Source organism: Amblyomma mixtum, chromosome 4 (genome assembly GCF_055824585.1).
Source record: "Amblyomma mixtum isolate Tamu chromosome 4, ASM5582458v1, whole genome shotgun sequence".
NCBI lineage: Eukaryota > Metazoa > Arthropoda > Arachnida > Ixodida > Ixodidae > Amblyomma > Amblyomma mixtum.
In genome coordinates, this window is record NC_143015.1 from 133,129,920 (window position 1) to 133,144,981 (window position 15,062).

General features: G+C 45.8%; 1 protein-coding gene across 1 annotated transcript; it reads right to left on the bottom strand.

Annotated features, from left to right (window-relative positions):
- Nucleotides 1–1,778: 1,778 nt before the first annotated feature.
- On the bottom strand, nucleotides 1,779–14,714 carry LOC149348277 (uncharacterized). Its single transcript, XM_089588049.1, has 5 exons — nucleotides 13,525–14,714; nucleotides 13,360–13,419; nucleotides 5,489–5,586; nucleotides 4,549–4,769; nucleotides 1,779–3,717 (listed from the first exon to the last, which is right to left on the bottom strand). Exons 2-5 carry the CDS (start codon nucleotides 13,403–13,405, stop codon nucleotides 3,597–3,599), a joined length of 486 nt encoding a protein of 161 aa, XP_089444175.1. The 5' UTR covers nucleotides 13,406–13,419; nucleotides 13,525–14,714; the 3' UTR covers nucleotides 1,779–3,596.
- Nucleotides 14,715–15,062: the final 348 nt, after the last annotated feature.

A 15,062-nucleotide genomic window follows, 5' to 3' on the forward strand; every position in this document is an offset into this window, starting at 1 on the left:
AAGCCAGGAGTGGTAGGAATGTAGAGAATGACCAATTCGGCATATATGGTCATTAACCCATTTACATTGTCGCGTAGTATCTCATGCCTATAAGGCGGAGCTTAAGTGTGACCTCCAGTTTTGGTGCTATAGCGATAAGGCCCCGCTCAACGGAGAGAGAGAGATAAACGTTTTAATGGAAAAAATAAAATTTAGTGGGCGTTTAAAAGTCACTGGCATGTTACTCTGCATAATAATGTTTATTTGATCACCACGTTGTACATAATGATGCAGGGGACCGAAGTAAAAGGTGTCTTTCAACAGCTTGACAGAGCAACGGCCCCCCTTTTTGGCAGCATAAAAAGTGGCGCAAAAACAAAATATACAAGGTAAAGGGAAAACTACGTGCGATGAGCACACCGCACTAAAAGACAGTACAGAAACATGTTACTAAACAGATGCACCGGGCACATATATTTAAAGCTGCACAAAACCATAAACACATGGGGAAGGAAATATGGGAAGGAAATTATGGGGAATGAAATGGGGAAGGAAATGAATTATGAAGGAATTATGGGGAAGGAAATATGGGAGACAAAGACGGAAGGAGAGCAGTGGAGAAAAGGTAAAATAGAAGAAATAAAAAGGGGAGAAGATGAAATGCGGCCATTAAAAGCGTATTATAATGCATCGGCGAGTAATGATGTAACGTATATAAGATCAAGTGCATATTCAGAAAAATTAGGCTAACAAAGTTCACTGCGTGAAGAATGAGCGACGGTAACATGCAAGGTGAAATTAGAGCTTTTCTAGATGTCCAATTATCCACTCACCAATTTCGCCGATATTGGTCTGAAATCTGCTTGACGTAGCAAATTGAGCCTGGGGCTGAGATTGAAAGCGAAGTGAGAACCTTAGTGGTGGATTACTTAATTCACTTTTGGCCTAACCGGGCTAAATTATCTGTCATATTTATCCGATGGAAGTCTGGACGAACAATACGAGGAGCGGCACACAAGTGCACTACAGTCAATCTAAAAAGGCAGTAGCGTAGAAAGTATGATTACACTACGAGATTACTTTTTGTTTTAAGAAAATAGGTTGCCGTTACGTAGCTAGAGTGTGTGCGAGATGCAGCTATGCTGCCGTGAAACTCCCGCATGATAGCTGTATAGTGGCAACCCTCCTTGCACAGAAGCCCACGCGTTATAACATTGCGGCTTGTGGTGCGTAGCCAGTGCCATCTTCTAATGATGAGGGGAACTAAACAACGACGTCATTATTAAAAAAAAGGCTCGTGACGTTACAACCCCAGTCAAAAATTCCTTCAGCCTATCGGTCTGAAGGCTGAAGGAACCCGTAATTTGGGCCTGTTGGGCCTGTTGGTGATGGGCCTGTCGGGCCTGTTGGTGATGGCCTGTCGGGCCTGTTGGTGATGGCCTGTCGGGCCTGTTGGTGATGGGCCTGTCGGACCTGTTGGTGATGGGCCTGATGGTGATGGACCTGTCGGTGTCAGACCTGTTGGTTCTAATGGCGTCGGCCTGTTGGCACAGATCCTGCTTGCAGGTATCGGGATAGTGTTAGGCCTAATGAGGGACGCCAGTCCTAATGGCGCACCATAGATAAGTTTTTTCATCACTCAGAAATGTGTGCTGCACATTGCGCATGATAACATAGCTTCTTCGATTAGTGCATCGCAAGCTGTTGCAAAAAGGCAGCGCCTGCTACTAATAATATTTTCCAATTAAGCTGGCCAAAAGGGTCTGTAATGCCCTACGATATATATACTGACAACCAGATTTAGGGCAAACGAAAGCTTTATTATAAAATAGAAACCTGTAAAGAGGAAGATGATCAGCAGTCAGAGCAGCAGAACCGAGGCGAGGCGCGAGATGAGAAGACGACGATCGGCAGCTGAAGCAGCAGAGCCGACGCGCGGCGCGAGACGAGAGCGTGAACTGTTCCGGGACCGGACCTGTCCTTGCCCGCTCTAACCGGCCTTCACAACTGTCAATAAAGGCCGTTACATCTTGGTGGAGGTGCGGGGTAGCAGAGAGACGTCTTTTCGGGTGATTTTGTTGAGGCGCCAGTAGTCAACGCAAAAGCGGATAGAGCCGTCTTTCTTGGTGACAAGGACGACGGGGGAAGCCCAAGGACTGTGTGATGGTTGTATGACGCCACGCTGCAGCATATCATTGACCTGGGTGTCGATAACCTGGCGTTCGGTGGCCGAGACGCGATATGGGCGTTGGCGCAACGGCGAATGGGCGCCAGTGTCGATCCGATGGGTAACAGCTGAAGTGCGACCAAAACGGTGGTGAGAGAAGTCAAATGATGACCGAAACTTATCTAGCAGGGCCGCAAGCTGGGTCTTCTCCGGTGGCGAAAGATTTGTGTCGATTGAGCCCACAAAGACGGCCTCGGGAACGGGATCAGGAGACGGTGAGGAGGAAGTAAGTGAAGACACTTGCAGGCGGCAGGAGTCGTCCTCAGAAGGGTCCCAGGCGACGACGGAAGCGAAAGGCTGGACACATCCCAAGCATTCACCACGAAGAAGAGTGGAGGGGCACAGGAATGGATTCGTCAGGGGCAAGGCGCTGCAGCCGGCTGAGACGGCAAGCACGGCGAATGGCAGGGGTAGACAGTGGCGAGAAGCAGAGGAGTCGGACGGGATGAAGATGACAGGGCCGTTGGATCCAGAGTCGCAATGAACAGAGGCGAGCACAGCAGAGCACGGCGGGATCATGACGTCATCAGCCACAGTCAGCTTGGAGCACAAGTTAGTGGAAGCGTTCACAGAGTCGTCGCCGAAGGGAAGAAGGGCGACTTCGGAACGAGCGCAGTCGATGACAACGTCATGTTGGGAGAGAAAGTCCCAGCCTAAGATGACGTCGTGAGACGGCCATGGGAAGACGATGAATTCAACAATATACAGAACGTCCTGAATAGTAACTCGGGCTGTACATGCCCCCAAAGGTGCAATAAGTTGCGAATTAGCGGCGCGAAGCATAAAACCATATAGCGGAGTCATCACTTTTCGTAACTGGCGGCACAATTTCTCACTTAGTACAGATACAGCAGCACTGGTGTCAACAAGCGCGAAAGCATCGGTGCCCTCCACAGAAACTGCGATCAAATTTGTCGGAGAAAGTCGAGGTCTTGAGCTTGGTGACGAGCAAGCAGTTCTTGCCTCCGGAACTGCGGGCACTAGTTTTCCGAAGGGGAAGAGGGACGACGGCGCATCGGGGAAACCGAGCGACGACGCGGAGATGGAGCACGGCGGCGAATAGACGGCCTGAGATCGGAGGAAGCAGTGGTCTCAGAAGGCGAAGTGCGGTGAAAAGGCTGGGGAGGGGCGTAGGCGTAACCTCGAGGGTCAGTATTGGCAGCAGGGGACAACACTTGGCGGCGGCAGGGACGCATCACATGGCCAGGAATGCCGCAGACATAACAAATGGGTAGGTTGTCCGGTGTCCGCCATGGACGGAAACGTTGCGGTGGTGGCCAGGCAGGACGAAATGGTGTCGACTGCGGTGGATGCTGGTACGAAACGAACGTTTCTGGGCGGGGACGCCTGACGGCTTCGGCATAGGTAAGTGGCAAAATAAATTTATACATCATGACCTCCAATTTTTCGTTGCACGTCCCCCTGCTTCTGTGAGAGGTGCATGCGCACGGCTTTCAGTCTCTTCTCTGCAAGCTCCTTTGGTATGTCTCCCATGTAGATATGAAACAGAGCTGCACAATAGAACACAAAATAGGCCACATTTGAACACAACTAGATACATGATAAATGCAAAAGTGAGATTCAGAATTACCACTCTCATTGTAAAAACACAGAAACGAATGTTCGCCATTAAAGGGGCCATGAAGCCTACTTTCGTGCATACCCTTGTTGTAGCATTGAATTCCCAACACATTAAATTACAATACCCAAAACTTTCAGTTGATTCCGTGCGGCAGATATCTTTAAAAGGATTTTCGTTTCCTTTGCGAACTGACTGCTTGTCTGGCAACCTCTGATTGCTGACGACACATGGGCCTACCCACTCCGCGTCTTCTGTGTGTTGTTGGATGCATTGAGATGCTTGCATGAAAACCAAAGACAGAGATTACTCGAAACAACGGGCAATGCTATTTATACATTCTGTGCAGATATGTCAATTGCACTATCTTTGTCGCAGCAAGATCGGAGAACACGCACAATGACTTGCCACCAGTCGTTGAGAACGCTAATTTCACAACCAAATAGATAAATCAGGTTACTGGCAGAACGGATCTTAGCGAGAGCCACACAAACAGTGTGGAGATCTCTGAAAGTGCTGTGATAGAGCCTGCATGAAGAAACGTATGGGCATAACACACCTTGCAAAAACTAAACGTCACTTTTGCCCGACTTTGCAGTTTTGGATGCAATAAGGACATTGCAGTTGTTACAAACCTCGGATACAATGAACAGGATCTCCATGACTATCACGCTTTCTGTAAGTGAGCGCGACTGTATTTGGCTGAAGAAAAGTTTGATTGCCTAGGTGTTACTGAAAGCAAAGAAAAAAAAAGCACTAGCACCTTTCAGAGAAGACTTTTTCCGGTGTAAGTGCCGGTTTCGCCTCTGTTCTGCCAAGAGACCGGCACTTATTTGAAAGCACGCCAGTCACGCTGCGGCTCTTCAGCTCATCAGGTGTCCAATACACCTGAGTAGCACCGCGGCAGAACATTGAGTCTGTTGGTGCTCTCAGGAGCATCTGCCAGGCACCAGGCTCCATCCAGAGCCCACTGCCTGCATAGACCTGCAGCAAACGTGGAGAATTTCGCATTTGTACACATTAACAGCAATGAATCAAGGGATTTTAAATATTTTATAACTTAAAACAAACAGCTGAAAAACATAAAAATTATGTAGGCATGAATGCACTCTTTTACAGCGAGCAGTGTCCAAAATCAGTAGATTTTTTATTTCTAGCCTTATAATTCGAAAAAAAAGAAATTGCTTGCGTGCAACATGAAATATATAGCACAATCTTCTGACAGTTCTAGCTTCTCTTCATTCCGAGTCAAATACCGCCAAAAGTTGAAATAATGTTCTCTGCCCCAATTCAAACAAACTTCAGAAATGAGAATAAATTTGACATACCAACAACTAGGCATACCTGACAGAACAAGGCAGCCTCCTCATGATCAAAAATTATTTGTGTACTAAGAATTTCCTCAGGACAAGAATAACTGCAGACCCATTATGGCATCGTCAGGTAATGAAGTACAAAAATGACAAATTAGAAATGCTGACCTGTGCCTTACATGATATTGTCTGAAACCACACATCTATGCTTTGCACACTACCCTTTTCGGCACACTTACTGGGACTAGTATAAGTTTCTACTGTAAGCTAGCATCATCCTCTAAACTGTACCCATTTCACTATGTACCAGCCCCAATTTAATTAAGAATCATTCACTCACTCTACTATGGTATTTGATACACTATATGACTTAAGAACACGCATAATCACCTTTCCATCATCCCTAGCAGAACCTATCACAGTGTCCTGCCCACCAGGCAGCTGGAGCTGGCAGTCCGCGGCGCTCTCCATCTCCTCGGCTGAGCATACTTTTTTGACAAGAAAAGGAAGTACACAAATATCAATGCACCTCAGCAGCACATATAAGCAAAAAGCAAACTGAGTTCAGTTTGACATTGTGGGCTATCAAGTAAATGAAAAAAATTAAGTATTTTGCTCTCAAGGTAACAGTGAAAGCTTTGCACAGTAGAACCTCGCTGCTGAGTTGATGGGTGCTGCATTTTCCTGGCTGCTACACATTGTAGTGGTCTAGATCTGGCATGATGATAATAGGGTTCCATGCATTATAAACCCTGCTGTTCGTTGCATTGTAACTTCGGCCACATTCCTACACAGTAATACTTGTGAAATAACACCCCATGCCAGCCTAAATGAGAAACGGTGGCAGTCATATGTTTACTTCTAAAGCGGCTTTACTTGGCCTGGCATGTCTAGCACCACTGTGTTAGGCAGACGGCATTCAGACAGGCTGTGCCATCATCATCAACAGTGGTTGCACTTTTTTGAAGCAGTAGCTTCACTGCTACAGGTGCACGGCTGAGATCGCCATGTACGCAACATGACCTTCAAGTCTGCCACAAATAAAATAAACAAACAAATAAACCTCACAATCAGTGGGATTCAAACTCAGGTCCATTGGGCGAGAGCCAGGTGCGCTAACCACTAAGCTTCAGACCCACGGTGTGACAATTCAATAAAACTGGAGATATACAGGGTGTCCCAGCTAAAAGTAACCAAGCTTGTTAAAAAGAGGATGATCCCTAGCCGAGTGAGACCAACTGAGGGTTGTTGATATTCGCGTGTCCTAGTCTGCAGTATTTTTTTATTATGCAAACGTGATTAATTAGCAAAGACTAATTAGCTAACTTTTAATTATTGCTTTCAGGAAGAAATTGTCAATACAGGAGTTGTAGATCCCATAGAAAAATAATCGTTTGCCTTGTTTGCAGCTAAGTACCACTGATACAACTTCTTTTATCTGACTTAAAAGAAAGCCCGCGAAATACAAAAAGAACCACGTGATAGGGAAGCAGTTACAGCGCTCCCAAACGAGCGATCAAGCAACGACATCCGCTTATGTTTGCAACGCTGTCCCGTACAGCTTTTGGCGTCTTGAGGAGGTGGCGAGATATGCACCATGAACTGCTTATGCGTCATGGAAAGTGAGCGGGTGCTGCTTTTCAAGGAAGTGAAGCGCGGCTCGCATGGAGCGCTTTTTCACGCGTAACCTCGCCTCGAGTGATAGGAATGTGGCCGTGCCGCTAACTTGCACCGTCACGCGCTGAAGAAACGGTCGCCCTAGCGCCGATGCGGGAGTTAATTACGTATATCTCGCAACCATCACAAAACGCCGAACCCCGTTCGGGACAACGTTGCAAAGATAAGCGAATGTCTTTGCTTGGCTGGTCGTCTGGGAGCGCTGAAACTGCTTCCCTATCACGTGGCTCTTTTTGTATTTCGCGGGCTTTCTTTTAAAGTCAAATAAAAGAAGCTGTATCAGTGGTACTTGGCTGCAAACACGGCAAACGGTTATTTTTCAAAGGGATCTACAACTCCTGCATTGACACTTTCTTCCTGTAGGCAATAATTAAAAAGTTAGCTAATTAGTCTCTGCTAATTAATCATGTTTGCATAATAAAAAAAAATACTACAGACTAGGACACGCGACTGGCAACAACCCTCAGTTGGTCTCACTCGGCTAGGGATCATCCTCTTTTTTACAAGCTTCGTTACTTTTAGCTGGGACACCCTGTATATGTGCTTCTTGTATACTAACTGCTAGGTTACACAGCCGCTCATGCAATATCATGGTAATTTGTGATTCGAGCGATTCATGATTGATCAGTGACAGGCGATTTCGAGAGGAGTTTGAAGAGGAATAACAAGAGGAAGACGAAGAATACAAAGAGGAAGATTAGCGCTCCACACGCAGAAAATCTAACACCACGGGTATAGGAAAAAATCAGCTGTGGTTTAGCTTCGGTTAAACCTGGTGAGAAGCAGTAGTTTCACGTAGCTACGTGCGGCAAAGTCCAAAGAAACAACAATCTTTCAACAAGCCGAGAAACTAGAAACAAACAAAGCTTTGCAAAGCGCAGCCACATGAAGCTACCGCTTCTCGCCATGTTTAATCAGAGCTAAACCACAGCTAATTTTTTCTTCACCTATCCTTGTTTCTTTGTAATTGTGCTGCTAGTGTTAGTGTGGCTGGCGCGATTGATTTTGTCCTTCCGCACCTCATCACATCTTTTGTGACTTCTGGATGCACACAGCAGTGGCAACAAAGAGGACGAGGGCTAGCCTCCGCTGGAACCAACCATTATGTTGGCTGTAGCGGCATTAGACATTCTCAGAAAGTATGTTTGCAACGATCGCAACAGCCACATAGCCCCGTAAATTCTGGAGAAATGAGTAGTCCTCACCAGACGTAAGAAAATGCAGCAGACAATGCTGCATGATTTTTTCAAGTGCCAGCACTGCAATAAATATGTTTAGTTCTTCATTCCTGTCATTTTTAAATTTGTCCTACTTCCTGCCTCTAATGTTTCCTCGCTCTTGCATTTTTTTTTGTAGCAAGAGCTATTGGTCGCAAAGTAGCATTTTCACTGCGGCGGTGGTCACACCATAGTCACACCGCTTCTTGCGCCGCTGCCTAGCAACCGTTGCCAGATGGAGCCGCGCCATCTGGTGCAACGTCAGAGGAGGAGGAGAGCCAGAGATAGCAGTAGGCACAGCAAGAGACCTCCCAGGTCTACGTATGCATTCACTGGACACCCAGAAATCACGCACAAGGGACCGGGAACAGGACTGCCCACGAGGCTGCTGGCGCGCAGCTAGAGGAAGACCGTCGGTATTGCCTTAACGTGAGCCGACCAACTCGGACCACCCTTATTGTTCTCCCATCCCGCTCATAATACCTGACTCTATCATCACACGCCTTTAACAAGAGCAGAGGGGTTTGTCGTGGGACTTTGTCCCAGACATTACTCCATCCATTCCTTCTGGACTTTCTCGCCCGGCCCAAGTTCTCGCTCACAAGGTGCGAGCCGGTGCAGCGTACACCCCGGACATCCCGAGTCGATGGCACCGAACCAGGATCGGCTGCCCCGATTGCCCTGCTGACTCTGTTGATTTGCACCACCTGATGTGGACCTGTCCTGGCACTGCGAGCCTCTGCGCCTGCTACACCTCTGCCTACCACATCCAGACATACGATGACTGGACGGCCCCCAGTACCGACGCCAAGCGCAAGCTCAGTGGCCTGCTAGACTTCATGTCAGAGACCGACACCCTCACCTTCACCTAACCAACCCACTTCCCCCTTGGGCCTCAGGTCATCCTTGTGATTAAAGATTTATGAATGAATGAGCAGCGGCCTGTATAAGAGGGCGGTTCGTTGAAGCTGTTGTGGCCAGAGATGGAGAGCGAGTCGGAGAGGCTGAAACAAACCAAGCTTAGCTGTTGGAACGAAACAAGGCAAAGGCGACGAGACCGAGGAAGAATGTGCAGAACGTCTGAATAAGCGACGCCGTGAAGATGCAGCTCGACGAGTTCGCCTAGCCTCTGAAGGTCCATTACCTCTCGCTACGTATGTCTGGCATAGCTGAGTTAAGCCACAGCCAATTTTTTTTAGTCCCGTGAGGAGTACATCAGCAGGGTTATGCTGTATTAAAACTTGTAGAAACATTAATACTATGAGAAACACATCTCAGTGAAGAGTTGATCGGCTGCTACACTAACAGTAGTAAAGCTTTTTGACGGGCTAGTTGGTACATATTCATATTTGAAATGGTGTGCGCTAAAAAAGACGTACACAGTAAAAAGATAGAGACGACAGGAAAGAAGCGCAACTTCCAACTTTAATGACGACAAAAGAAGCCAGGCGCACATATATATCCGCTGATAAACAGATATGAGCTGCGTGATGGAGCGTGACCCCATCAACCAAACATAAGACAGCGCAAAAAATGCATATCTAAGTGACATTAAAAGAAACCCAAGAAAGTGAACATATCAAACACCTGCCGAGGTAAGGTAAAAAAGTGGGATTCGTATCGGCTGACAACAATGCATAACAACATGGGAAAACAGAGCTGTATGAAAGATGACACTGAAAAAGAGGATAACACCATAAAAAAGGCTAACAACATGACGAAATTTTTAACAAAGAACAAGTGAAAGATGGAGATAAAAACCGTGTAAAGGGTGGTAAATAAAGGCACATTGGAACATCTAAAAGGACACTAAAACATAGAGAGGCGAACGGGTTAATAGTCTAGATGTACCCATCCAGAAAGGCAAGTTCATTTCTAGACAGGTTAATGGAAGGCGTGCTAACGCACTTGTCTTTCCTGAGGTGAATAAAAAAGGCCTCGATTACTTCTCTTTCTGTCTTGTCCTGAGCCTTAGCTAGAAACTTGGTTTCATTAAACTTGGGGTAGCAGTTCTGGCAACTACTGCAGTTTAACGGAAGGTTACCTCCAGACCTGTTCTTCATGGTGACGTTGTGCCTGCGGGCTTGCTCATTGAAACATTTCCCGGTTTGACCCACATACACTTTGCCGCACGTCAAGGGAATCTCGTACACAACATTGGCAGTGCATTGTGTGTACACGGTTTGATGCTTGATATTACAGGCCTTCTTAACACGCTTCCTGGTCACCATCGGACATAATTTCGCCAGTTTGCAAGTAGCCGAAAAAACTAGCCTAACCCCGTGACGAGACGCAACTTTCTTTAAATTGTGTGAAAGACCATGCAGGTAAGGTATAACCTGCACAGGTTTCCGTTCTGTTTGATGTTTAGCATGCTCCGAGGCGGTCAAAGGAGCTGAGAGCGGATGCCTCGAAATATTCTTTTCAGGTAAAACGCATAAGCCTGCTTGTCCACTACGTGCCATTGTGTCTGAAAGGGATACGTGGCAAAAAGTTGTGGGTGACTTCCTTCGGTGCCAACTGGACAGAATAGCTGGCGCTTACCCTTACCGCGTTCGAAGCTCAAAGGAAGTGGTGCAGGTACTGGAGGGAGGCAAGGTATCGGCCACAACTGGTTTTTCAATTGACGTTGAGGACTTATTTTACTCTGTGCCTCACGACGGGTTGTTGGATGCTGTTCGTGAACATTTGGAAGAATTTGGCGAAGTCAGGTTTCAAAATTCTGCCGGTGTCACAACTGAAAAATTTCTGGACCTACTATTGTTTTATTTGGATTCCACTGTTATTTGCTTCCAGGATGAGTTTTACTTGCAAAAAGCCGGAATTTGTATAGGTTCCTCAGTCGCACCGGTCTTATGCGAAATTTTTCTGGCGTCATTTGACCGGCGCCTTGAAGCTAGCTTGAAGGACACAGGGATAACACGTATTTTCAGATACGTCGACGATTATCTTGTCCTTCTTAACGCACCTTCATACTGTGCTGCTGATACACTTGTAGTCCAAATTCTCACTACCTTCTGTTCTTCATCGAGGGGTCTAAAATTCACGCATGAACGAGCAGATCATGATCGACTCCAGTTTCTTGACTTACAGCTTATTTTTACAAATGATCATGTGTGTTGGTCTTATCAGCCGCACTCAAAGAAGTCACTTTTGCCCTATGATAGTGCCCACTCCAAGCTGGTAAAGCTTGGCATAGTATCTCTTTGCATGAAATCTGCATTAGAAAAATCCTGCGGCCACAAGATAGGTGAAAGTTTCCAGTGCCAGATCGACCGAATTTCTGCTGCAGGTTACCCTGCAAATCTGGTCACGAACATGTCTGAAAACCTTTTGCAAAAAATTAAAAACTCGGAGCATGCTAAACATCAAACAGAACGGAAACCTGTGCAGGTTATACCTTACCTGCATGGTCTTTCACACAATTTAAAGAAAGTTGCGTCTCGTCACGGGGTTAGGCTGGTTTTTTCGGCTACTTGCAAACTGGCGAAATTATGTCCGATGGTGACCAGGAAGCGTGTTAAGAAGGCCTGTAATATCAAGCATCAAACCGTGTACACACAATGCACTGCCAATGTTGTGTACGAGATTCCCTTGACGTGCGGCAAAGTGTATGTGGGTCAAACCGGGAAATGTTTCAATGAGCGCGCCCGCAGGCACAACGTCACCATGAAGAACAGGTCTGGAGGTAACCTTCCGTTACACTGCAGCAGTTGCCAGAACTGCTACCCCAAGTTTAATGAAACCAAGTTTCTAGCTAAGGCTCAGGACAAGACAGAAAGAGAAGTAATCGAGGCCTTTTTTATTCACCTCAGGAAATTAACTTATGTCTAGAAATTAACTTGCCTTTCTGGATGGGTACATCTAGACTATTAACCCGTTCGCCTCTCTATGTTTTAGTGTCCTTTTAGATGTTCCAATGTGCCTTTATTTACCACCCTTTACACGGTTTTTATCTCCATCTTTCACTTGTTCTTTGTTAAAAATTTCGTCATGTTGTTAGCCTTTTTTATGGTGTTATCCTCTTTTTCAGTGTCATCTTTCATACAGCTCTGTTTTCCCATGTTGTTATGCATTGTTGTCAGCCGATACGAATCCCACTTTTTTACCTTACCTCGGCAGGTGTTTGATATGTTCACTTTCTTGGGTTTCTTTTAATGTCACTTAGATATGCATTTTTTGCGCTGTCTTATGTTTGGTTGATGGGGTCACGCTCCATCACGCAGCTCATATCTGTTTATCAGCGGATATATATGTGCGCCTGGCTTCTTTTGTTGTCATTAAAGTTGGAAGTTGCGCTTCTTTCCTGTCGTCTCTATCTTTTCCCTGTGTACGTCTTTTTTAGCGCACACCCTTTCAAACTACACTAACACTGATGGCTAAAAAGATAACTGGTGAAATAATGAGGGCTAAGTGACAAGTGACAACCGTGGCCGCAGTGGCTCAGTGGTTATAACGCTTGGCTGCTGACCCAAATGACGAGAGTTCGATCCAGCTGCGGCAATGGAATTTCGATGGAGGCGAAGTTCCAGGGGCCCGTGTGCTGTGCGATGTCAGTGCACGTTAAAGAACCTCAGCTGGTCGAAATTTCCGGAGCCCTCCACTACCACGTCCCTCATAGCCCGAGTCGCTTTGGGACGTTGAACCCCCATAAACGAGCCTTAAAGACACAGCAGAACACTGCGGAGCGAGAGCAGTTCAGAAAAATCGCATATCCTGCCAAAAATGAAAGGGACAGTACAGCAAGCCTCATAGGCAATGCAAAAAGAAAAAAAAAAGACGTCAGGTTCAATTAACTGCGCATCTGCTGAAGGACAGCAGGAACACTGTGCCAGAAAACTTTTCAACCTGTACACGGTACAACGCCTAACAACTTTGAGTGTACCAGACGACCAGAATAATGCTAATATATTTTGTTAATTCACAAGAAAGAGGATGTCAATCAATTGAAAAGCTTTTAATTATTAGATAACTATGGGAAAGAAACATGAAGCTTAATGAAAAGGCTTGAAATGCAACTGAAGGCAGGACGGCAAGCTATCGAAAGGTATAGATGTAATCACACAGTAGAGTAGGAGAGCGACACAAAGTAGAGATAAAAAGTACAGAAAGAAATGGGGCATGGGAAGGGTATGTAACCAATTTCAAGAAAGGTCAATGTAGCACATACAGTCAAAGTTAGGGGCACAGCAGAGATGGTGGAAGGATGAGAGTAGAAGTTTCAGGGGATAAGGCGCCCTCAAGTGGCACAGGACAGGGTTAACAGGCGCTCATTGGACAAATCCTTTGTTTGCAGTGAACATTTTCTTAGGCCGATTTGATTATGAAAAATAAAAAATGGCATGCATCACAAGAAGGTTCGCTCACCAAACTCGTCTGGCCCACTGCCACTAGCCCCATTGATGGATGTCATTGCTGGGGCCAGTTCTGTGAATTAGGTATAGTTAGAGTTCATGTCCTTACACCAAAATGCACATCAAAGGTAGTATATTCACACAACGGATGAGGTCGCAAAAAGATCTCTAGCATCACCTCAAGTAAAGGCAGTGTCCGCATGCTGAAAGCATTCACACATGAGATGAAAACAGCAGATCTTGTCCTAATAGAAAAAAAACGCCCTCCTCTTTCCATCTGCAGACACCAATTGGTTGGCGTCAATTCGTGACGTCAAGCCACATAATGCACAGTTCACCCTCAAGATTTGCAATTCAGTCCACCGTGCGAATTCACCTTAAGATGACTTTCAAGAGCACTTACTTTAAGCTCTAAGATATACATGCATGGTGACACCTACAACATGCAATTTGATGAAGTAGCTTAGCTAAGAAAAAAGGGATGAGCAGCACACATATGAGCTACTCAGGAACAAGAACCAGAGCTAATGTTTTAAACAGTTACTAGGCACATTACCATAGCATGAAAATGCACACACACCTCTCAACTGGCATGTTAGAAATACAAAACACTTCAGTAAACTATCTACACAACAATAGCACACCTTGCAAACATACACCACCTGGACTTTGTGTTTCCCAAATATAAGACATTCATTTTGTGCACAAAATTGCAACAAATAAACAAAGTAGCAGTGCCACCTAATTGGCCATTTAGAAACAAGGAGCAGAGGTATTATGAACAGCAGAGTTAGTTGTTGGCCTGGTTAGCATCACTGATTTAAGTTCATAGTTTTCCAGCCCTACGGAACACACACACATACATGAGCCGCCACGGCAGTTCAGTGGTTATGGTGCTCGGCTGCTGGCCTGTTAAGACACGGGTTCTATCCTGGCCGCGGTGGTTGCATTTCGATGGAGGCAAAATGCTAGAGGCCCGTAAATGCAAACTGCATGCAGGAGATCTAAAGAATGAGGACAGGTTCCAAACTTGTCAAGCACTGCAGTGATTGTACAGAGATTTTCAAGTGTGAAGATCCTTAGCAGAAGCAAGCCACTTGTGAAGGGACAGAGACGCATCATATTAAAAAAGCTGGTTCACAATGTGCGAGCAATACTTCAGTTGTATCATATAACACAGAAATGATGTTTCTTTCATAGTTTTGATGATAAAGGTGTGATAAGTTTGTTTTTTTCCTGCTCCGCTGGTCTGAAGGCATTTAAGCAGTGTCTGCGCCGTTAAATAACCAGTTGTCAGTGAGTGCTGTGTTTTATCCTTCTTCCCAACTTCAGTAAAACGGCAAGTTGAAGAAAACAGCGCAGCAACAGGCACAAAAAAGAAGATGGGACAGGTGCTGACTAGCAACTGAAGGTTTATTGAAAAGGAACACATAAAATATACTCTCTTCACAACCAAGAGCGTGCATGAGCTGCGCGAACAACACTGATAAGCTATCAACTTCAGTCATGGTGGTCAAGATTCAACAGTTCACAGCCATGAACGGCCATCCGTCCTTGTTAATGATTGTGAACTATTGTATCCTGACCACCATGACTGAAGTTGACAGGTTATCAGTGTTGTTTGCGCAGCTAATGCACGCTCTTGGTTGCGAAGAGAGTATATTTTATGCATTCCTTTTCAATAAACCTTCAGTTGCTAGTCAGCACCTGTCTCAT